Source organism: Carcharodon carcharias, chromosome 12, assembly GCF_017639515.1.
Source record: "Carcharodon carcharias isolate sCarCar2 chromosome 12, sCarCar2.pri, whole genome shotgun sequence".
In the NCBI taxonomy this organism is placed as follows: Eukaryota; Metazoa; Chordata; class Chondrichthyes; order Lamniformes; family Lamnidae; genus Carcharodon; species Carcharodon carcharias.
Window position 1 is genome coordinate 32,075,947 of NC_054478.1, and position 25,810 is coordinate 32,101,756.

Below are 25,810 nucleotides of genomic sequence, written 5' to 3' on the forward strand. Positions count from 1 at the left end.
ACTTAAACAGACATTTTGGGAGCTGAATTATGATCAAAGGTACACAAGAAAACTAAGAGATGATTCAAATTCAACTACATACATTAATTAATTTCACACTACCCAGTTTACTAACTATTCTACGTCAGTACGTCCTGATCAATAAGACAAAAAATAAACTTGGGACCTGCACTACATAGCTGCACACAAGTTTGATTGCATGCTGATGTAGCTGATCTGAGCCAGGGCTGCAGCAGTGCTCCATAATTGGTCTCAGTGCCAAGGGCTGGGGTAGGTAAAAATCAAATTTTAATTCCTGCTCCTGGTAATTATCATCAGTCTGCTCCTGGAAAGTGCTTATGTTGAGTGCAAGGAAGGGGTTAGATTCAGGTGTGATGCATTCCATGACTGAATAATCTGTCAATATGCTCAGTATAGCCTCAAGAATGATACTTGGAGGTGGCAGTTATTAGTTCCCTCAAAACCATATCTCAGCTGTTGTCAAAACCTCAGAAAGGAGGATGCAGGAATTAAGAAAAAATACTCATGTGGAAATAGTCTCAGTATCTTAAATTTCTCCTCATAACAATAGTTGGTCAACCCTGGTGAATCTCTGCTGCATGGTCCCTATGATTTAAATTCCCTTTCTATATATGGGACCCAAAGCTGCATACAGTGTACTAAAGGAGGCTTAATCGCTACCTTGTGGTGAAGGCAGCACTGTTACGTAGAGTGCTCCAGGATTAAGACTCAGTGACAATGAAGGAACAGTAATATATTCCAAAGTCAGGATGGTATGCAACTTGGAGGTGATGGTGGCCAATGCATCTGCTGCCCTTTGAGGTCAGGGGGAGATTGTGGGTTCAGGAGGTGCTACCTAAGCAGCTTTGAAGAGTTGATTCAGTGCATGAGAAACAGTATATACTACAGCCACAATGCCCTGAAGAAGAATGGACAGTCTCAGCTTTTATCCAGGCCATTACAATACTCCGAGTACCATTTGTCTGACCTTACGTAACAAGAGACTTCTAATTCAATTCCCACTGAAAATATATTACGTTTCATGTATCTCTTTTTCAATGTCACCAATCAGTAATTTCTTCATTTGCCAGATACCTGGCTGTACTTTACTAATCTTCTGAAATATGTTTAACCCATCGAAGGATGTTTAATATCAATCTAAAAAAATAAATTAACTGAAAAAGTTTGTTGAGCAGCCTTTTATAAAAAGAATTCGAGAATTACTGAAAGATACTGAAACTCAACTCACCTCTTTGTGGGAATCTTTGTGTGCTTCTAGCGTTTTCATAATCGTTAGCTCTGCATAGTTTTTAAACCTTGCCGGTTGGTTGCGCAGGATTTCTCGTAGAACTCTTAAGGCTAATGCTCTAATGGAGTGCTTGAGGGGAAGGGTGAAGGAGGGACAGAAAGAATTTGATTTGTAAATACATTTATGCATTGCTGTATTTTCATACAATTCCTTTCCAAAGATAGAGTTGCAGTTCAAGTTAAGGGCTACTTCACCAGTAGTTAACAGCAGTATAGAGAACACACAACAGTCATGGCAAGACGTCAAAAAGAAAAATCTTCTGAAGCTTGTATTTGGTAGGGGTGTCAGGGATTAAAATATTTAGCTTAGGAAATTTTCTCCTAGTGAACAATTATGATTTTATTACATGTTTGCTAGTTGTAAATCCGTGAACATTCAAAAGTAGCGTTTTACTTGTACGGATTACCTGTGTATTAAGTCAAATCACAAAATGTATTTATAGCTTTCTACATGATGAACAATATGCATCCTGTCCCGATAAGAGGCTTATAAACATGGGTAGGTCCAATTATTTCCTATGATACACTGATATTAAGTTTCTGTTTAAGCCAAGGTGCAAATGGATTAACGATCACATTAATTTAAATCTTTTGAAAAGGATCCCAAGGTCAATTCCATCCCTCCTGCCCTTTTCAATACCCTTTTGTCTTGTTTCAATCACTTGCATGTTGAAAGGATTGCACTGTATTTCAAATTGCTTGAACGGGCGCACAGCAGTTAACAGTGAAAATGTCAAAATATTCCAAATTTCCATATTAGTGTTCTGATATGTTTTCCTTTTCCCTCAACCAAGGATTCCACTTGCCCCACCGGACCCTCCTCATGCCCCTGGTTGACAGGGCCCTTGGCCGTGTCCATTCATTTCAGGCACTTTTACTTTCATCCTTTACCCTCCCTCCCAGAACCATGATAGGGTTCCTCTTGTACTCACCTTCCATCACACCAGCTTCCATATTCAACAGATCATCGTCTGCCAAACACATCTCCCCCTTCCCTCCCCTTTTAACATTCCAAAATCCCTCTGTGCTTTAGCCTATCCTTTCCTCAGTCATCTCCAACACCACCTCCCCTCTCCACAGCACTTTTCCATGCAAATGAAGGAGTTCCTCTTTCCTTCACACTGTCCAAGGCCCCAAACATTATTTCCAGATCAAACAGCAATTTACTTCTACGTCTTTCAATTTAATATTCTATATTCACTGCTCGCAATCTGGTCAGTTCTACATTGGGGAGATCAAAAGCAGATTGGGTAGCCGCTTTGTGGAATATTGCTGTTCAGTCCAAGCTTCTGTCGCCTGCCATTTTAACTGTCCACCTTGCTCCCACTCTGATCTTTCTGTCCTCTGCCTCCTGTACTATCCCAAAAATGTTCAACATAAGCTTAAGGGACATCAACTCATCTTTCCATGGGGCACATTACAGCCTTTTGGACTCAATATGAGTTCAACAATTTTAGATGGTAACCTCTGCCATGCATTTTGTTTCCTTCTTTTTTGCTAGTTTTGGTTTTACTCTCGTTTCTCTCTTTAGTTTCCTTTCAGGCAACAGCTGTTTATGATCCCGTCATTCACACTTTCCCTAGACACGTTTTATTTCTTTACTTGTCCCATTACCTCTCCCTTTGGCCTTGCAACATGTACCCTTTTGACATTTAAGCTCTCTTGCCTTCCACTTTGTCACAGAATTCTTTTCCCATGCTCTTCCCCGCAGCCCCCCATCTCCATTTCACTAGCTTAAATCCCGTTTCACCTCTAACTTTGCCTAGTTCTGATAAAAGGTCATCGACTTGAAACATTAACTGTTTTTCTCTCCACAGACTTGCTGATTATTCCCAGCATTTTCTACTTTTGATTTGCAGCATCTGCAATATTTCACTTTTCCACATTTTATATTATCTGTCTGCAGTCTATCTTGAACCGACCCAAGAGTGAACAAGGATTCTTCTGAGGGTGGGAAAGAGTTTTGGAAACTTGGATTAACTGAAGAAACATTTTACTAAAAACCTCAAGAGATGCCATATTAAATATAGCAGGTCGGCTGGTTTAGTCCAGTCCTGATAAACTGGAAGAATTTACTTATTTTGAACAAGCTACACAGCTATCTTATGAACATCGAACCCTGCTGATGCAAAATACCATTTTGTTCCTTAGGTAAATGCAGGATTTTCACTCACTGTGGGCTGTGAAGAATTACTTACATCCTTGTCTCCTAGGGTCTCTAGAAGCAAAAGCAGAATAGTCTTGAAATGCTCATCCCAAACCCCCAGGGTATCCTCTCTGGTTATTTTTAAGAGCTCCAATAGTGCTGCCTTCCGCTCTTCAACTCGCTCATTGTGGTTGGAAAGTTCTTTCAGAAGGTCAGCAACCAAATCTGAATGGTCAATGGGAACTGCCAGAAGGAAAAAAATATATTCCTGAAATCTTTCAAAGTATCCATTTCTTTTGATCAAAAAGGTTGTAGCATATGAGAATTACAATACTGAACTACACCTTTCTCTTTGCGTGATAGTTAAGGATATGATGCTAGACAGCTGTACGCCAAACACAGGTTCACTGTTTCAAGGAACTTCACTGTTTTTAAGTGTTACAATTACGTAGTTTTTTCCAACTAGAATATGTTTCAAGATATGTTGTAAAAATTAAAATAGGTTTACAATATATTGCAAAAGATCAAAGATAGATAGATCTCATGTTTGAGACTTCAACATTCTCAATTCCAGCCAAGTAAATTTTGGACTTTCATCTTCACAACGATCTCGCAAAAGCAGATCAAAGCAATCCTGCGGCATGATGGCTACCCTGATCAGATCATTGTTCATTGTGTATTGTGCAAATGGGCCAAAGAGCACCACTTATGGTCTTGAAAAGTACCCGGTCTGCCTCAAATTATCCTGGAAAGGCAAAGTATCTCAAAAAATTTGAACAGCAAGTTAAGCAAGCCATGACACATTGCTACTATGTAGTGGCTACATGAGTGGTATATTCCACTATCAGCTGTTGGCAGTCCAAAACAACGTTTTCTACCACACAACTGAGCAACACCATGTAAGAATTTCAGTGCCGGTGCACAGGCTGTACGTCTTAGCGAATGGTTGATCGAATCAAACAGCTGTTATGACGTGACAGGTGATGTGTGCCAGGCAAGCCAAATCCATAAGGGAAATTTGGTCACGCTATCACAACGGTTCTACAATTTGTATTTATGGCAAGAAGATTTGTGCACTGAAATCGGAAGTACTGAGTCCACTAACACCTTTAGAGATTTTAAAAGCTAAATCAAAACATTTATTAACAAAAGAAAACATTTCAAGCACATACATAAGATTATAGTTACTTAATGCAATAACAAATCTCAACGTCCCTAATTAACCTGACTCCCAACTACACACCCTCCTTAAGGCAACAGTCCAAAATAGATTTTAAATTATATCAACCCAGCAAAGTCACCACAAACATCCACTTGACAGCTGAATTCCAAAGGCTTTCCTCCACCTTTGGTTACTGGACACAGCAAACTTCTGCACAGCTGAAGGATTCCCCAAAGCTGTTTCACACAGACATTTTACATCTTACATGCCACCCCACCCCCCCCCCACTCCTCCCCCCCAACATAACCTTCCATCCTTCTTTATGTGTTTCTCTCACTTTAAACTGTAAATTCCATTGTTATAACTGTCTTTGGAAATTTACTATTTCCATAATATAAAAATCTTTCATGTTGCCAATATGGTCAGTACATTTGGTAAAAACAAACACAATGCTTGGCCTTGCTTATCTTGTTAGTTGTAAATATCCCATTATCCCTTTGAAACCTAAACAACTCCTTCATTTATCTAAAAATGGGGCAAATTTCCTTCATACCCTACATGCTAAGTCCTCATCCATGTTTGCTCATTAGCATTTCAAATGCCTTTTACCCCTAATTTTTGATAATTTCAAGCTTATAGTCTATCTGACTCTAATTCAATTAAATCTCACAGACAGAACCATCTATACTCATACCCATAAACTTACTTTACAATAAACCACAATAACAATGAAAAAGTGTTAGTTTCACGAAACAGCATGTTTCTTTGGTTGTTCATAATAGGCAGAGTTTAGACTGTGCTTGCAAAACCCAAAACAAAACATCTATGGTAGGATGTGATTCTGCGATTGGGCAGTATTGGCTGAACAATTCTGAGTGTGTTAATAGCTATACTAAGAACAATTTAAGATAATCAGTTGAGATCATAATGTGGCTCATTTACGTTTGCTAGAAGAGACATACATTCATACTCATGGACTCACTCTCTGCAAATAAAAGGGATATGTTCAAGCCTTGCACCTTTTTTGGATTAGGCAGGAGTTTGGGGAGCCTGAAGTTGCCAATGCTTTCGCCATGACAACGCCTCAGCCAGAGTTGATTTGTCAACTAATCAACACTCTTTTTTCCTATAGTATAAAGTGCTTGAGTTGCTTGAAATTTGGCATTCTTATGTTTGTCCTGATGAGTGCAAGATAAAAAGGTTCATTAACACACACACAATTGGTGAGGACACGACTGATACTGGCTGAGGTGCCCCTTAGTTGAATGGCATGCAGACACTCTACAGTTAAGGCTTACACACGAATAACAGCCACCTGAGCGAGGTACTGAAATGCATCCAAGGACTGTACCCCAACAAGGATTCAATAGCTTCAGGAAGAGAAGGAACAAGGATTTGATAGGTGAAAAGTGATAGAGAGAAGTGGGAAGGAAAATAATGAATAGAGAAAAGAAAAAGAGAGAAAAGTTGAGGACAAAAATAGGCTGTGATCCATTATGGTCCAAACCCCCAGTACTTAAAACTGACCTCCACATGCATCTGTCTGAATGACACCAATGTTCCCTCCTCCACTGTCCAGCTGGCAAACCATTCCAACTTTTTTAAAATTCATTCATGAGGTGGGGGGGGGGCATCACTGGCTAGGCCAGCATTTATTGCCCATCCCTAATTGCCATTGTTCAGAGGGCATTGAAGAGTCAACCACATTGCTGGAGTCACATGTAGGCCAGACCAGGTAAAGACAGCAAATTTCCTTCCCTCTAAAGGACACTAGTGAACCAGATGGGTTTTTACAACAATCGACAATGGTTTCATGGTCATCATTAGACTTTTAATTCCAAATTTTTAAAAATTGAAACTCAAATTCCATCATCTGCCTTGGTGAGATTCGAATCCAAGTCCCCAGAGCATTGGTCTCCGGATTGGTCTCCAGCCACTATACCACTAGGCCATTACCTCCCATAAACTCATCACTTTTTGAGCAACAAAATTCTTCTCAATATCTGTTTTAAATTTACTTTTCACTAGTTCCTATTTATATCCTCCTGGTCCTACTTTACTGGTTTATTTCAAAGTAGTAATCCAAGTTTACTTTTAAAATTTTAAATACTGTACTTTGACAATGTCCCTCCGTAACTGCTTTCTTTCTAGACTGGAAGCTTTAAACTTCGCCATTTCTCATAACTCTTCCAGAACACATGTTAGGAGTAGTTTTGTTGCTCTTCTTGATCCCTTCAATAACGCTTATGGTGCACATATAGCTGGGCTGTGGTTGTATAACAAAACATAATACAATAAGCATGGTTTTGGTTTGAGCAATGCTTTATAAAGCACTAACATAACTCCAGTGAAATTGTATTTTTTGACATTTTATTAGATTTTAAATTGATTCAATACATTTCCTAGACACAAAGGGCAGGATATTGAGGTTGGTAAGTGGGGGGTGGGGCCTGCTCACCGATGTGTAAAATGATGCGGGATGATGTCACCTCGCATCATTTCAATTTTCAGGTTGGCGGCGGCACAGCCAAATGAGCTGTGTGCCCGCCGACCTGTCAACGGCCAACTGAGGCCATTTCAAAAGTAATTGAACTCGTTAAAGAACCTGCCCGTCCAACCTTAATGTTGGCAGGTAGGCTGGGAGCCCTGGTGGGCTTCAGAAAAAGCATGAAACCTCATCCATGGGCGGGATGAGGTTTCATGCAGGTTTTTAAAAATGTAATATCAGTTTAATTAAAAGTGATGGACATGCCCCAACTCATGTGACAGTGTCACATGAGGGGATGTCAGGGAAAGTTTATTTTTCTATATTTAGAATTTTTGAATTTGGTGCCGATCTCCCTGAGGCAGCACTTAGCCTCAGGGACATGAGTGTGCTCTTTCGCACATATGCAGGAAAGAGCACACTCTCAGCTTAGGGAATTCACCCCTGCCCGCACGGGAAGCGCATAGCACTTCCTGGTGGACGTCACGCTGGGCAGGCCTTAATTGGCCCGCCCACGTAAAATGGCGGTGCACCCCCAATTGGGGGCGCCGATCGGCGTCACGCCCGCACGTGCCCACTCCTGAACTTCCCCCACAATGGGGGGAAAATTCTGCCCAAAGTAATCTTTCTAGTATTAACCATATATTTTTCTCTAGGTTTCCTTGTGCTAATTTAATTTCAATCATTGTTTATTTATGGCTTTTTTTTCAACTTAGGAAGTTCATCAGCGTGGAATTTTAATTTTCTATTTATTTGCTCAATTGTAGAACCAATTTGAATTCTTCTGAAAACCTGGTCTTCAACTGCACCTTGTCTCTAATACTCTCCCCTGCATTAGCATTGTTAGTATTATGATGAATTTACAAATGACTTGGGTTAAACAGACCACTTGCGTAGGTTAGGAACAATGATCAAAACACTGGGCCTACCAGACCGCAGTTAACACCTTTCTCAAGCTGGTAAAAATGCCGCACAAGTTCCTGTTTTAACCTACAGATCCTCTTCCAGCCCCAAATTCAACACTGTTGTCTGTAGCTTTGATGCAATTCAAGGTTTTTTGTATGAAAATTTATTAATTTCCTTCTGAGTGTCCAAATAAACAATGTCATAAGGGAATACTGCAAGCCATAAAAGCAAACATGCCATCAAACAGAATTCTATAGCAAAATTGCAAGCATATTTTTTTTATTCTTTCATGGGATTTGCATATCCTTTGTTGCCCATCCCTAATTGGCCTTAGACTGAGTGGCTTGTTAGACCATTTCAGAGTGCAGTTAAGAGTCAACTACAATACAGTGGATCTGGAGTCACATGTAGGCCAGGCCAGGCAAGGATGGCAGATTTCCTTCCCTAAAGGGCATTTTCCGGCAATTGATGATGGTGGTTATGGTCCCCATTACTGAGACTAGCTTTATACTCCAGATTTATTAATTGTATTTAAATTCCACCAGCTGCTGTGATGGGATTTGAACCCATGTCCGCGTGCATTAGTCCAGTGACATTACCAATATGCCACCAACTTCCTCATCTACTTAGAAGGATATTATTTATACACGGTTATGTTTCCAGTTTATACACCAGTGTAGGTCATTATGCTATCTATGCTAATCTAATAGCTATGTTACAATTTATGACTCTGACTCCAGAGATTTGAGCATATAATCTGGATTGACAGCATGAGTGAATGTTGCATTGTTGGTTTTGTCTTTTGGGTATTAAACTGAGACCCCACCTGCCTTGTGGATAGACTTAAAAGATCCTATGAAATGCTTCAAAGAACAGAAAGGGAGTTATGCTTGGTATAGAATTATAGAGAAGTTACAGCACAGAAAGAGGCCACACAGCTGGTCAAAAAAGAATTTGAAAAAAACTAGCTGCCCATTTTAATCTCACCTTCCGGCACTTGGTCTGTAGCCTTGCAAGTTACAGCACTTTAGGTGCAGATCCAGGTGCCTGTTAAATGAGTTGAGGGTTTCTGCCTCCACCACCAAACCAGGCAGTGAATTCCAAGTGCCCACCACCCTCTGGGTGAAAAGGTTTTTCTTAACGTCCCCTCTATTCCTTCTACCAATCACCCAATCTACAATCTGTGCCCCCTGGTATTTGGCCCCTGCTAGGGGAAAACAGGGCATCCCTGTCTACTCTATTTAGGCCCCTCATAATCTTGTACATCTCAATCAGGTCACCCCTCTGCCTCCTCAGTTCCAAGAAAAACAACCCTACAGCCTATCCAAACTTTCCTCATAGCTGCAATTTTCAAGACCTGGCAACATTCTTGTCAATCTCCTCTGTATTATCTCCAGAGCAATTGTGTCCTTCCTGTAAAGTGGCAACCAGAATTGTATACAAAATTTCAGCTGTGCCTAACCAGCATTTTATACAGTTCCATCATTACATCCCTGCTTTGTATTCTATACCTCGTCCAATAGAGGAAAGCATTCCATATGCTTTCTTTTCCACCTCCAGGGTCCTGTGGACACGCATACCAAGGTGTCTCACTTCCACAACCCATCCCAATATCCTCCCATTTATTGGGTATTCCCTAGCTCTGTTTGCCCTCCCCAATTGCATTACCTCATACTTCTCTGGATTGAATTCCATCAGCCACTCTTCTGCCCACTCAACCAAACCATTGATATCATTCTGGAGACAACAGCCATCCTTTTCACCATCAACTACATGCCAAATTTTTGTGTCATCTGTCTGCTTCCCAATCATGCCACCCACATTTAAGTCCAAATCAGTAATATATACAACAAACAGCAAGGGGCCCAACACTGAGCCCTGTCGAACGCCACTGGAAAGTTTTCCATTCGCAAAAACATCCATCAACCATTACTCTTTGGCTCAGTGACAGGAAACAATCTTGAATCCAACTCGCCACATTCGTCGTCTCCCATGGATTTTTTACTTCTCTGACCGGTCTGCCATGTGGAACCTTGTAAAATGCCTTACTAAAAACCATGTAGACAACATCCACTGCATTATCCTCATCAATCCTCCTTGTTACTTCCTCAAAAAATTCAATTAAATTAGTAAGACATGACTTTCCCCTAACAAAACCATACTTACCATCCCTGATTAATCTATTGCTTTTTAAGTGACAGTTTATCCTGTGTTTCAGAATTGATTCTAATAATTTGCCCACCACCAAAGACAGAATAATTAGCCTATTATTATTTGGTTTATCCCTCGTACCCTTTTTAAATAATGGTTCAATGATCACAGACCTCCAATCCTCTGGTACCTCACCTGTATCTAGTGAGGCTTGGAAAATGATCCTCAGAGCATCCGCAATTTCCTCCTTGGCTTCCTTTAGCAGCCGAGGATACAATCCATCCAGCCCTGGTGACTTAACCACCTTCAAGGATCACAGAATTTTAACAGCACAGAAGGAGGCCATTTAGCCCAGTGTGTCTGCACCGGCTTTCCAAGTGAGCATGATGATCTAATGTCATTGCCCTGCCTTTTCTCCGTACCCCTGCACATTGTTTCTATTTAAATAATCATCTAATACCCTCTTGAATGCCTCGATTGAACCTGCCTCTACCACACTTCCAGGCAGTGCTTTCCAGACCTGAATCACTTCTTGTGTGAGAAAGGTTTTTCTCACGTCACACTTGCTTCTTTTACAAATCACTTTAAATCTGCGCCTTCTCGTTCTTGATCCTTTTACGAGCAGGAACAGCTTCTCCCTATCTACTCTGTCCAGCCCCCCTCATGATTTTGAACATCTCTATCAAATCTCCTCTTAGCCTTCTTCTCTACAAGAAGAACAGTTCCAACCTCTCCAATCTATCCTCATAGCTGAAGTTTCTCATCCCTGGAATCATTCTTGTAAACCTCTTCTGCATTCTCTCCAATGTGTTCACATTCTTCCTATAATATGGTGCCCAGAATTGTACACAATACTCCAGCTGAGGTCTAATGAGTGTCTTATATAAATTCAGCATAACCTCCTTGCTCTTCTCCTCTATGCCACTATGAATAAAGCCAAGATACTATGTGCTTTATTAACTGCTCTCTCCACCTGTCCTGCCACCCTCAATGATCTATGCACATAAATACCCAGGTCTTTCTGCTCCTGCATTCCCTTCAAAATTTCACCCCTTTTTTTTATTGTCTGTCCATGTTTTTCCTACCAAAATGAATCACTTCACACTTCCCCGCATTGAACTTCATTTGCCACCTATCTGCCCACTCCACCAACTTGTCTATGTCCTTTTCAAGTTCTACACTGTCCTCCTCACTGTTTACAACACTCCCAAGCTTTGTATCATACACAAACTTTGAAATTGACCCCTGTACGCCAAGATCTAGGTCATTAATATATCTCTGGAAAAGCAAGGGTTCCAATACCGACCCTGGGAACTCCACTACAAACCTTCCTCCAGCCCAAAAAATATCTATTCACCATTACTCTCTGCGTCCTATTTTTCAGCCAATTTTGTATCCACATTGCTACTGTACATTTTGTTCCATGAGCAATAACTTTTTTCACAAGTCAGATGTGTGGTACAGTGTCAAATGCCTTTTGAAAGTCCATGTATACCACATCAAAAGCATTACCCTCATCGATCTTTTCTGTTATTTCTTCAAAAGACTCTAGCAAGTCAGTTAAACATGGTTTCCCCTATAGAAATCCATGCTGGCTCTGGGGTAGCATCTACCTCCTTGGTAAAGATGGATGCAAAGTTATCATTTAATACGTCAGCCATGGTCCCTTCGTCCATGTATAAATTCCCTTTTAGGTACCTAATCAACCCTACTAATTGGCCCATACCAAAAATACTAAATAATCATGGAGCAAAAGGGAAGGAAATAAATACAATAATTATCACTAGAGAAAAAGTACTTGGGAAACGAATGGGGCTAAAGGCCGATATGTCACCTGGACCTGATGAGTTGCATCCTAAGATATTAAGGGAAATAGCTGCAAAGATAACAGATGCACTGGTAGTAATTTTCCAAGAATCCTTAGATTCTGGAAAAGTCCCAGAATATTGGAAAACTGCCAATATAACACTCTTATTCAAAAAGGGTGGGAGACAAAAAACAGTAACTATAGGCCAGTTAGCTTAACACATGTCATTGGGAAAATGTTGGAGTCTGTTATAAAGGGTGTAATAGCAGAGCATTTAGAAATGCATAACATAATCAAGCAGAGTCAGCATGGCTTCAGGAAAGGGAAATCATGCCTGACAAATTCATTAGAATTCTTTGAGGAGGTAACAAATAGGATAGATAAAGGGGAACCATTAGATGTAATATATCTGGATTTCCAAAAGGCATTAGATAAAGTACCACACGTAAGACCACTTAATAAGAGCCCACAAATATACTTGCATGGATAGAGGACTGGCTAACTAATAGAAGACAAAAAATTGGGATATAGGGAGGGGCATTTTCAGGATGACAACCTGTAACTAGTGGAGTGCCACAAGGATCAATGCTGGGGCCACAATTATTTACAATATATATTGATGACATGGATGAGGGAAGTGAATATACTATCGCTAAGTTTGCAGATGACACAAAAATAGGTGGGAAGGCAGGTGGTGACGATGATCCGAAGAATCTACAGGAGGATATGGACAGGTTAAGTGAGTGGGCAAAAACGTGGCAGATGGAATATAATGTGGGAAACTGTGAGGTTATGCATTTCGGCAGGAAGATTAGAGGAGCTGAATATTATTTAAATGGAGAAAGACTGAAGAAAGCTGCAGCACAGAGGGATTTGGGGCTCCTTGTGCATGAATCCCTAAAAAACTAGCATATAAGTTCAGCAGGTAACAGTTAAGGCAAGTGGAATGTTGGCCTTTATTTCAAAGGGAATGGGGTATAAAAATAGGGAAGTCTTGCTAAAACTATACCAGGCACTAGTTAGACCACACCTAGAATACTGTGAACAATTTTGTTCCCCTTATTTAAGGAAAGATATACTGGCATTGAAGGCAGTCCAGAGAAGGTTCACTAGATTGATCCCGGGGATGGAGGGATTTTCTTATGAGGAGAGGTTGAGTAGGTGGGGCCTGTACTCATTGGAGTTTAGAAGAATGAGAGGCGACCTTATTGATACATATATGATTCTTAGATGGTTTGACAGGGTAGATGCTGAGAGGTTGTTTCCTCTTATGGGAGCGTCTAGGGCCAGAAGGCATAATCTCAGAGTAAGGGGGCACCCATTTAAATCAGAGATGAGCGGGAATTTCTTCTCTCAGAGGGTAGTCAATCTACAGAATTCTTTGCCACAGAGGGCTGTAGAGGCTGGGTCGTTAAGTATATTCAAGGCTGAGGTAGGCAGATTTTTAATCAGTAAGGGAATCAGGGGTTATGTGAAAAAGGCAGGAAAATGGAGTTCAGGATTATCAGGTCAGTCATGATGTCATTGAATGGCGGAGCAGACTCGATGGGCTGAATGGCCGGCTTCTGCTCCTACGTCTTATGATCTTATTCCTCCTTTTTACTACTTATATGCCTATAGAAGGCTTTGGGATTCCCCTTTATGTTGGCTGCTAGTTTTATCGCATAATCCCTCTTCGCTTCTCTAGTATGCTTTTTCACCTCCCCTATTCCTCTTGGTTCTCAGTTATATTTTTCTGCCTGACACCTGTCATAAGTACACTTTTTCTTTTTTATCTTAATTTCTATCTCCTTTTTCATCCAGGGAGCTCTGGATTTGTTTGCCCTACCTTTCCCTTTCGTTGGAATATGCCTTGACTGTGCCCGAACCAACCCTCTTTTTAAAAGGTAACCCATTGTTCAGTTGCAGTTTTTCCCGCCAATCCTTCGTTCCAGTCTATCTGGCCCAGCTCCGTTCTTGCCCCAAAGTTGGTTCTCATCCAGTTAATTATTCTTACTCTGGATTGCCTATCGTCCTTTTCTATCATCATCGTAAAACATACAATAGTGATTACTGTCTCCTAAATGTTCCCCCACTGACACTTGATCTTCTTGGCCCACCTCGCTTCCAAGAAGCAGGCCCAACAGAGCATCTTTTCTTGTTGGATTGGACACATACTGCTGTAGAAAATTTTTCTGAACACAATCTAAGAACTTTTGCCCCTCTCCACCCTTTACATGATCACTGACCCTGTCTACATTCGGACAATTAAAGTCCCCCATTATAACTACTCTATAATGCTTGCATCCCTCTGCAATTCCCCTTCAGATTTGTTCTTCTACATCCTTCTCACTAGTTGGCGGTCTATAGACTACACTGAGCAATGTAATTGCACCCTTTTTGTTCCTTAGCTCTAGACAAATTGATTCTATCCTTGAACCCATGGGGACATTCTCTTTCTCCAGCACTGCAATGCTCTCCTTAACCAATATGGCCACCCCTCCTCCTTTCCTATCTTTTCTGAACACCTTGTACCCAGGAATACTTAACACATAGCTCTGCCCTTTCTTGATCCAGGTCTCTGTTATCGCCACAACATCATACTTCCATATGGCAATCTGCGCCTGTAACTCCCCAATCTTATTTACTATACTCCGTGCATTCACATACGTGCCGATTTAGATTTTGTTACTTTCTTCCTCACCCAGACTTGACCTATTAACTTACTATATACCATACTAGTTATATCTGTCCCTCACAGTGTTTTGTACACTCTGGTATTCCTCTCTCTAATATTTTCTCGTGGTTCCCACACCCTTGCCGTCCCTCCAGTAAATCCCCTCTCACTATGGTTATTGTATTGAATATTTCACAGTCCTCCTCTTAGCTAGAATATCTGCTTCATCCCTCTCCTTAGTGAACAAAGAGCCAAAGTACTCATTGAGAATCCTGCTCACATCTTCAGCATCAGAGCACAAGTTACCATAAACATCTCTGATTGGCCCTACCATTTCCTTAGTTATTCTCTTGCTTTTAATGTACTGGCAAAACATCTTTGGGCTTTCTTTGATTTTACCTGCCAATATTTTTTCATATCCTCTCTTTGCTTTCCTAATTACCTTTTTTACATCACCTCTGTGTTTTCTATACCCTTTAGGCTTTCTACATTATTAAGTATTTTGTGATTGTCATAAGCTTTCTTTTTCTGCCTTATTTTACCTTGTATACTTCTAGATAACCAGGAGGCTCTAGATTTGGCATACCGTCCTTTTTCGTTGTGGGGACATGCATACACTGTGCTTGTAGAATCTTGCTTTTGAATGCCTCCCACTGGTCTGTCACTGATTTCCCTTCAAGTGGCTGTAACCAGTCCACTTTCACCAATCATCTCTCAGCTTCGTAAAGTTTGTCTTTCCCCAATTTAGATATTTACTCCTGTTGTATCGTTATCCTTTTCCAAAATTATGTTAAATCTAACTGTATTATGGTCATTATCTCCAAACTGGTCACCCACTGCTACTTCATCCAATTGCCCAGCTTTAGAATTGTACTTCTGCGCCTATTACTATGTTCGTATCCAGTTGTTATTAGGGTAGTTGAAGTCCCCAACTATTATTACCCTATTGTTTTGCCCTATTGCACTTAGAAATTTGCCTACATATTTGCTCTTCTATCGCCCTCTCACTATTTGGGGGTCTATGCCCTCTTTTTATTCCTGAGCTCAACCCATATGGCCTCATTTGATGATTCATTTAGTACATCCTGAAAACCCCTATATCCAGGGATGTTGAGCTGCCATTTTTGCCCCTCTTTAAGCCAAGTTTCCATTATAGCATTGATGTCATGCTGCCACACATCTATCTATGCCCTCAGCTCATCGGCTTTGTTTGCTATACTCCTTGCATTTAAATAATACCTTTTAATTTTAGTCTTGCAAGTAATCTGGAGATTACTACCTTTGAGATCCTGTTTGCTAATTTCTTCCTTAACTCTCTGAACTCAGCCTGCAGGATCTTATCCTTTTTTTACCCATATTGCTGGTACCAATGTGAACCACGAACTCTGGCTGGGCACCTTCACTCTTCAGAATGCTCTGAAGCCGCTCGGTGATATTCATGACAGGGAAGCAACATACCATCCTGGAATCACGTCTGTGAGCAGAGAAGCTCCTGTCTGTTCCACTAATTATAGAATCCCCTACCACTATTGCTCTCTCTCATTTCTCCTCCCTCCCTGCACAACTAAGCCAAAAGTTAAACTCAACAAACATCAGTTAGAAGATGTAATCATTCATTCATCTGTTGCTTGTGGGAGCACAGGTGTGTAAATTGGCTGCTCTGTTCCCCACATTACGACAATGCAACACTTCAAAACATACCTCATTTTCTGTGAAGCACTTTGGGGCATCCTATGGTTGCGACAGGCAAGTTCTTTTTATATATCTTCTTCGGCATAGCACCTCAAACTTCAAACATATGTACAAATTAGGAGTGGGAGTAGGCCATTTGGCCCCTCAAGCCTGCTTTACTATTTGATAAGATCATGGCTGATCTAACTGCGGCCTCAACTCTACTTTCCTGCCTATTCCCTATAACCTTTGACTCCTTTGTCAAACTCAGTCTTAAAAACATTCAATATTCCTGCTTCCTCTGCTCTCTGAGGAAGAAAATTCCACAGAATGGCTCCCTGAAAGAAATTCTCCTCATCTCAGTCTTAAATGGGAGACCCCTTATTTTTAAACTGTATCCTCTATTTCTAGTCTCTCCCATAAGGAAGAACATCCTGTCAGTATCCACCCTGTCACTATTATTGTAGGTGAGCAATCACATCTTCACTTGCTCCAAAGCTGCGTAGCTTGTACTGGTGGCAGAATTGAACAGGAAAATCTTATGTACTTAAGCTTGATAATGGTAGCGTATGCAGTTGAATCGATTGTCCTGAACAACTTGCTTTTATGACTTTTATGTAGCGCATTTAATGTAGTCAAATGCCTTGGGACATTTTACAAGTGCAATATAAATAAAAACATTTTTAGCAATTCTGAGGATCCAAAAGCTATGTCAGGATATTTGTTCTGGTACTTGTGTATCCAAACTAGCTGGGCTATCTTCTAGAATGAACCTGGGATTTCACTCCACATATCTCTCCTAATCTGAGAGAGATAGATTCAACAAATAATCCAATTAACTTTTACTTGTAACAGAGCTGGATTAAACTGGATAAAAATGTGGCCATGTATCTCAAGGCTTCTGTTTTTTTCCATGCTGGTACCACGAGGTACCAAGTTGAAAGCAACATTAGTAGATTTTCCTTGAACCTAATAGTATTCCTTAATCTCATTCATGACCACAACATGCCCAAGTATTCTTCATAAGAAATTGAGGCTTTTTTCTTTTATTATGTGAGCCTTCAATGTACATTATAAGTTCTGCTATTTCAAAGAATCACCTTAAGATCTCCAGATAACAATCAGATCCTCTGTGGATCGCCACCTTGACATGGTGGACAGGTTGTATGCTGCAACTATCCCTTGAGCGATGTCATCAGGTGCTCCTTGCTCCTGGTAGGGGTACCCATGGCAACAACTTCAGGAAGAGGTGCCAGACAAAGTGAAGTCCAAAGGCCTCAAAGGCAGAAAAGGCAAAAGACTACACGTTCATTGGCTACGAAGGCGAAAGAAGGCTGCAGCAGCAAAGTGGTTCCATTCATTGTGGTTCAACAGTCACCAAAATCTGATCACCAACCTGTCAAGATCGTGTGGACAAAGATGGCATCCCAAGGTCCCCACATTAAACAAAGTCATGCGCAGGTTGCTACCAGAATCCATTTACCATGTCCTGTGGTGAATCGAGGATTGGCAAGAATGACAGGGATGTGAACCTGGGAGCCCTAGTCAAGAATCTGCCCACAGGTTATGGATACAATGACATCATTGGACACCTGAGATGGGAAGAGATGTCTCAGGCAGCAACATGAGCGGTCCTCTTCAGGATACCCTCTGCTCACCTCAAATGGGGAGGGGGCCAGAAAAGGTGCCTTCTCCAACACGCAGTGAAAATGATGAAGGGGACATCGTCATTTGGTAGGAGGTGGAGCAAGACCCACACTCTTTGCCGGTGATGTGGGGTTAAAGCATTTCACCTGTAGAAATCGACCTGCGGTAAATGTGCCTACACTGCCAAGAGAAAGAGGAAGTATAACTGGAGTGCTAAGGCCAAGAGAAGAAATGCAACTGGTATAGGCTGCATGAGGCACCTGAAGATGGTGTATCGCTGACTCAGGAATGGACCACCCTGAAGCCCAGACGTTTCACAATGGCTTCCTCCAGTACTGCATAAACTGCCAGTGTACCTACACAACAAATAAAGCTATGGTTCGGAAAGTTTAAAAAAAACAGGCAGTCCCACTTTCTCCTGGCTGGGGAAATCACATCCTGCGGGATCATCATCTTTGTGGTCAAAGGAAGAAAACTTTAAATTTTGCAACTTGGAATGTTAAAATGAAGCAAATCCTGCACTCTGAATCCCACTACCTCCTGGGATGTCCTGTCCCATGTGCTCAAAAATCTGAGAGTCAAGAATCAACCTGTTCAGTCACAAGACCGCCCATGACAGAAACTTGTAACCCTCGTCATCCTCGAATTGAGGGGCAGGTGGCAATGATGATCAATAAGGATGCTTTTTAGTGTTTTGGCTCCCCAGGATTCCCTTTCTTAGCTAGAAACCGCAATTGCATTCTGGAACACTTACGAGTATGCTTCAAATAAAATTCCATTCCAACGTCTCCAAAGCAAGTTGACAGTCTTAGCACTGGTCTTAATTACTCCCCACAGTTTGAGTGAACTCAATGTAAAACTGCCTATGCCCATCACTATGCATTGTGGCGAGTCCTCCCAGTGAACTGATTCATTGCAACTTATTTGCACACTTCACTGATTTTCCAATCCATCCACTGACCCCCGCACTATAGCTTGTTGGGTCAGTTGCCAATTCAGTGCAACAGTCTCTTCAGACTTCAAGTAATTTTGCACATGAGAACACAAAGAAATCACGAATCAAATCATTCAGTCCATCAAAACCTAATTGTTCCACATATCATGTACAATATGTTCTACTGTAGATACCACCCAACTCATTCCTTGATCAGATGCCTTCCCAGGCCCATTTTCATGGGTGTCACAGCTCAGGAACCATCATATTCCACACAACATTTAATCAACTAACAATAAGTAATTTAATCAATTCTATTCTGTAATCAAATATTTTAAAGATCTGATCAACACAGCTTTAGCTATGAGTCATAGACCCACTGCTCTGTGGGAAAAGATATTGCACTTCTAGTCTTGCTCTGGGCATGTTATTTGAAGGCTATAAAAGAAATTAAGCACTCAAAAGGCTTAAATAAACAATTAATTGCATCATTACCTGAACTAGCAAACATTGCAAGTAATTAGCAAACATTTATTAGCACATAGTGCACTCACTAAGAAATTGCTGCAGCACCAAGTAGATAACAGAATTTATTCATGTATTGAACATTGTCAGTAAAGAAATAAATGTGCCCAGAGTTTCCATCAACAGATTATAAACTTACTTGTTAGAAAATAAACACAGCTGCCCAAATCCTCACCTGGTTAAAACAGCAGGTAGCTGAGCTATACAGGTAGAGTGTCCTTTATCTGTAAATCCCAAAACCACACTTTTTTTGTCTGCACTGTTTAACTTACAAATCCTCTCCTACAAGCAGGATTGCAGGTGGCAGCACAGGTGGGAACTTATTACTTATTACCTGTATTTATTATTCAATGGTACATCTTACTTTTCTAGCCATTTTATTTAGACTAGAGCTAGCCTAGGCTGCAACCATTGTAATTTTAGCAGGCATAGGCCCATATGTGGTACCCGGAAACCAAAATGATCTGAAAGCCAAAACGCAATCTGACCGAGGGTTTCAGATAAAGGATACTTCACCTTTACAAACTATGAAGCACCAGCTATGGCCCAACTCTGCTGAGCTCATCCATCTTATCCAGAGCAGCCGTAGAGGTACCCAATGTTGAAGGAAATGCGTCACGAAACTATCAGATTTTTCACATTATTATTGTGGGGTATTGTAAAATAAGCTTATGTTTGTGTGTGTGTGTGTGGATGGCTCTGTGTGACTAATTTAATTAAATTAAAGATGGATAGACTGCAAGATTGAAATTATCAAGGCAGTTAGGTGTAAAAGGACATGTGAATTGCTAATGAGTGAACTAGGGTAAAGTCTCAGCAGATACGGTGTGAATTAAATTTGCATTTTAAGATAAGTGGAGAGGTGTTTGGTTTTCAAAGATAAATAGGAGATATACACCCGATAAGATAAATAAGGCAGGTTATTACGTTGATTTTTCCCAAAAGTACTGGCCATAACGACAACATAAAATATTTTTATATTATGGGAAAAGTAAATTCCAAAGACATGTGAGAACAATGGGATTTACAGATTAAAGAGGAAGAAATATATTTAAAGAAGAATGAAGGCTGTGTGGAGTGGCTATGTACTATCTGAAAGGCACACTGTGTGAAACAGACTTGGGAGAAGCCTCTAGCCACTTTGGTTATTGAACAGCAGAATTCTGCAAAGTTGTCTTAAAAGCCTTTGGAATTCCACTGTCAAATGGGTGCTTGCGGTAACCTTGCTGGATTGTCTATATAAATTTAAAATCTACTTTGGACCGTTGCCTTAAAGGAAGTATGTAGTTGGGTTAACTTGGAATTTTGGAAATTATTATAATATTAAGGATTAAATAACCATGTAATTGTAATCTTGTGTACGTGTTTTATTCTTTTCTTTTGTTAATAAACATTTTATTTAATTTTTTAAATCTCTAAAGGTGTTAGTGGATTCATTACTTCTGAATTCAGTGCACAAATCTTCTCGCAATAAATACAAATTGCAAACCTTTGTGATAGTGTGGCTAAGTTTCCCTTGTGGATTTGGTCAGCCTGGCCAATACCACCTACTGCATCATAACAAGTGGGAAAGAGAAATTTACTTAGGTTCATGCTTCTGATTGTCGTTCATCTCCCAGTGCTGGAACAATCCGGGTAGATGTCAAGTCACAACAGGATTTGGCTCAGTAATAAGATAGCCCACCCTTAATTGTTTAGCGTCAAAATTTAAGAATGGACAGTTTGGCAAAATACAACAGGATATTTTCACCTGTGGAAATGTGTTCCACTGTGCTATCAACATTTCCAGGAGAGATCAAAGGAGGGTTAGAAAAATAGCTGAAGAGGAAGACTGAAAATAATTAACCTTTGGACTTCTGGGATTTTTCATATTAGGCTCTAGTCCACTAACATTAAAATGAAATCATAATTTTGCTTAATTAGAATTATAGAATACCATCTAAAGTAATTAGAACTCATCTCACATTAAAGCAAAGTTCTTGGAACCGAATGTCATGTATGAATCTGTCTTATTTTCAACTGAAGTGTACATCATCACAATCTTGCCATTGATTCAGTCATAATAGCTTAGAATTATCCATTCAGAGCCTGTCAAAATCAGGGAGATTCGTTTCCTGACTACATGCGTTTGGAAGCCCAATTTAAACACTGCTGCAAAGCACACTGAGCTAAATCCTTTACTAGGGCAAAAATTCCCTGTTAAATCAGTTTATGCCACGCTTAACATTGCTTTGGTAGTATGCTCTTAGGAGGTAAGCCAGTATCCACAAGCACAATATAAATTAACCAAACAGTGCATACTGATGCACTGTTAACTGGGCCTCTTGAATAGAAGAAGGCTTTGCACTTACAAGGGTGTACATTATAGCTAGAGGGGATGTAAATCTTTTCCAAAGGATGCAAGTCATTCAAAACTAGCAGCAATGCTAACTCTGAAAATCTCTTAATTTTTGATACATTTTAGTAACTTAATATATGCTGCTTTGTTCTAAACATATGCTGCAGAACAAAGAAAGCTGAGCTCTGATTGATTTGACATGAGGCAGCTTTTAAGTTGAAGGTAAACAATCTTGTACATGTGTTATTTTGCTTCACTATTTTGAATACACCCAAACCAACCATGGATCCATTTTTCTGGCAGACGTTGAACATTAATTGAACAATTTGTTAGCTCAACGAAACTCTTTGGAAGAAATTGCTCTATGTCATTTATTTAAGCTAACAAATATACATTAATAAATTTTAGATACGCTATTTCAACCACTGCAGAGGAGCAGTCATATCAGATTCGGGAATTCCTTTGCACAAAGTGGCTCTAAGTCACTATTAATTAACATTAAACAAATTGCTCATCTTTACCATACCATCTAACAAAGTTATACCACATGAAGCCAAAATTATTTAAGATATTGTACAGAAGAATCTTACCATCACGGAATTGTTCCATATCATCATCAAACATAGCTTCCTTAAGGGCTGTCTTGTCAAATACATTGATTGTATCTGAATAATTATACGGATTGTATTCTCTAGTCCGAGGTCCAGAGAAAGAGCGTGGTGGTGGAGTGTTAAGCAAAGATGTTTTGTTATCAAGAGCAGTTCTTCCTCCTTCCACAGGTTCACCTCCTCCACGAATGTCAGAGGACGGAGATGCAATTCCTCCATCCCTTGATACCTTTAACAAAATGTTAAAGATTTTGTTAAAATTCTGAAAACAATTTAACACATTACAAAAATACAGCTCTGAAAGAGAAGGATGATAACCAGATTATCCCACACTCTCTTCCGATTGCTTGATGTGGAAGGACAAAGTATCCAGCTCGAGTCAACTCCTCTCAGTCTTCCAAAATGTTGTAGTTTGACTTAACTTAAAGTCAACAAAACAAGCTGATTATTTGTTTGAAACAATACCATTTAATCACTAATCCACTGCCAGTTTGCATCAATTGTTATCTTCAGGAGATATGTTTTAAAAAAGAAAGTGAAATGGCCATCATAATTGTGTTGCTTAAAATAAAATTTCCAATTTCTTTCACAGTTGGAAAAGTCAATGGCATTTTACTCAAAAAACATGAAAGGTTGCTACGTTACATGTACGTTAGTGCAACTAAATATGCTTTCATTGAAATTATTTTTCAATATACAGATCCCATCACAAGGGCAATATACACAAATACACTACTTGTGTGTTAGGAATACCATAAATCTGTCTCTGGTTTCTGCTAATCTAATTGAACTTAGCTGGAAATTCAACATTTAATTTCAATGCTTGCGGTTGCCTCTTATATTCACAGTCAAAACAGAGGAAATTCTTAGTGGCGGACAAAAGAACTTAAGGGCTTGAGAATCAGAAATATTTGTTTAAAAAAAAAAAAATCCTTACCATGAACTAAAAGCCTATAAATTCATTCCAATATTCAGAGCTGTTTCTACTATCCTGCACATGCTTTAAAATCTGACAAAATAACAGGTTTTTACCACTGGTGTTCAATGTGTACTATTCTTGTCCTGTGTTAATCGGAATGGAATCCTTCATTTGTGATTGAATCAATGACCTCAAAAGTTTACTCCTCCTGGCTAATAAAAACTTTGTAATTCCTCCATTAGTGTCACAAATAATAAAAAAATGCGCACTGCTGGCAGGGTAAGATCAGCAAGCAGGAAAGGTAAAATGACATTAAAAGGGATCATCTGCTCTTCATCCAAAAGAAAAATCCTTTATAGGTCAAGGGCATTCTGTTGATATGGATACTGGAATTTCTGACTTACCCAGGTTACAGGGCACTGAATGGAAGTATGTTAACGTTTCTATGTTGTGGCAAAAATAAATGAATATTGTCATTATTCTGTCCCCAGTTCCCCGATCAAGGCAACTGCATGGATAACCAAAGGGTAGCTCATGTTGAATTAGGAAGAGGATACCTACACCATCACAGTCCTTTTTTCCGTCCCGTTTAATCGGTTCATTCAAATCCTCTTGACTGCGGAAACTAAAGTTCTGGATGGCTTGTGTGACCCCACGAAGAGAGCTATAAATTTCATCGGAGTTAAGGTTTTCTGTGTCATAGTCCAACATGCTATAAATAAAACAGCCAGTGAGCAATCTGTTTATAATTCCTGCTAAATCTAAAGCACATAATATATTTAGAATACATGGCTGAAATACTTCAAACATGGTAACACAGAATCATAGAATGATACAGCACAGAAGGGGACCATTCGGCCCATCGTGCTTGTGCCAGCATGTGACATTGCATTCAATTATTCAGAATAGATAAGAGTAATTATTCAAGTACAGTAAAATGGTTTGCTGCTGATCAGTTACCCCACCGCTAATAAAAATGTTCAGCTGTGATGACACATTCAAAATTGTGATGGTTCACATTCATGAACAAGTACAAAGCTGTAATTATTTGAAAGAAAGATGAAGATTAATAAAAAAAGCAATGAATTTCAGCAAACAAAAGTTATAGCCACTCAAAACATACAACAAATCATGCTAAAGCCAAAAACAAGAGTTGCCTGATGACACAAGGCATTTTGAATAGATGTGGATAGGGGGTTAGTTACCTGGGCGAGTAAGAACGCCGGAAGGTCTTGTGGGTAGGAACTGTGGGGATGGAGTGAGGTTGAGAAGGGGTGGGGGGATGCTTTGAGAGCCCATCTGCACTCCAACCCCAGAATCGACTGCAGTCACAGTGTGGTCAGAGAAAGAGAAAGAACGAGAAAGGCAAAAAAGAGAAAGAAAACCATATTCCGAGTGGCTTTTGGTCATGCTTTACTGAAGAAAAATTTCAGAACATTAATAGAAGCAGAATAGCAAACAGAGAACACCTCATCCAAGCAAGCAGCAGCGTTGATCCACTCTAGCCAATACCATACAAACACACAAGGGCAACAGAGATTGCACAACACAAATAATAAATATTTCAGACTTTCAGTATGGTAAGTGCAAGTGGGGTTTTACAAACGTTTTTTCGCACCTACATAATTGGATTTTAGTATCAAATGATTTTCGTAGTCTTATGTCATTCATTTCTTTTGTCAAATTATAACCATCACATTAAATAGCATCAAGAAAGAAGGGATCCAGGATTTTTTTGATAAAACATATTTCACAAGCTTAGCTGCAGTGGCGCAAACTAGCACTAAAGCACATTTTAGGCTATGTCAGCAAATTGTGTGCCTGGATGAATGCAATATTTAGTGTCAGAATATTCTTTCACTCACTCAGGTTGCAGAAGAGAACACAAGTCCTTCAATCGTAGAATGGTTACAACACAGTGGGAGGCCATTTGGCCTGTACGTTTGCTCTGATCTTCTGAAGATGCAATTCACTAGTGTCACTCCCTGCCTTTTCCCCATAGCCCTACACATTTTTCCTTTTCATAAACAAATGAAACACCACAGAGGTCCCCATACTAAATTTCAGCTGCCAATTGTCTGCCTGAAGAGATTTGTTGAACTGCCAGGAGAACCAACAATTGCTTCCAACAATTGCTACAATTCCGGCCATGGTGGGATTCAAACCCACATCTCCACAAAGGCTGGAACCTTAAATTGGGCACCTTAAACTAGTCAGCCATGCTCAGCCAAACTCCAGAGACCACTACCCTTCAACCTGTCTGTTCAACCAACTGTATCCTTGAGCCAGGAATCGATCAGATCGCAACCTAGGCTTGGATAAAGATGACACTTTGTTACACAAGATTTCATCTTTCCTGAATACCACCCCATGGCCACATTGGTCCAGTGTCCCATCTGCAATCATGTATCCTAACAACTGATTATTGATCACCCTAAGTAAAATAAATAATTCCCAATTATGTTCCTAAGCCTATTGGTCAAAACCCTAATTTGTGCTCTTTTGCCCTTCTGTTTTGTCAAATATTTTTCCAGGTTTATTTTCAGT

General features: G+C 40.0%; 1 protein-coding gene and 1 pseudogene across 9 annotated transcripts in view; one reads left to right on the top strand and one right to left on the bottom strand.

The window, feature by feature from the left end:
- clasp1a (cytoplasmic linker associated protein 1a) overlaps positions 1-25,810 on the bottom strand; it is a 307,929-nt gene that overhangs the window by 19,485 nt on the left and 262,634 nt on the right. For all 9 annotated transcript variants that reach the window (XM_041201534.1, XM_041201541.1, XM_041201539.1 and 6 more), the window contains 4 exons: positions 23,825-23,975; positions 22,327-22,573; positions 3,507-3,697; positions 1,250-1,378 (listed from right to left, as the gene is read on the bottom strand). In XM_041201534.1, the coding sequence (XP_041057468.1) occupies positions 1,250-1,378; positions 3,507-3,697; positions 22,327-22,573; positions 23,825-23,975 (718 nt within the window). The remainder of the gene's footprint in view (positions 1-1,249; positions 1,379-3,506; positions 3,698-22,326; positions 22,574-23,824; positions 23,976-25,810) is intronic.
- Positions 18,002-18,282, top strand: LOC121285232 (annotated as a pseudogene).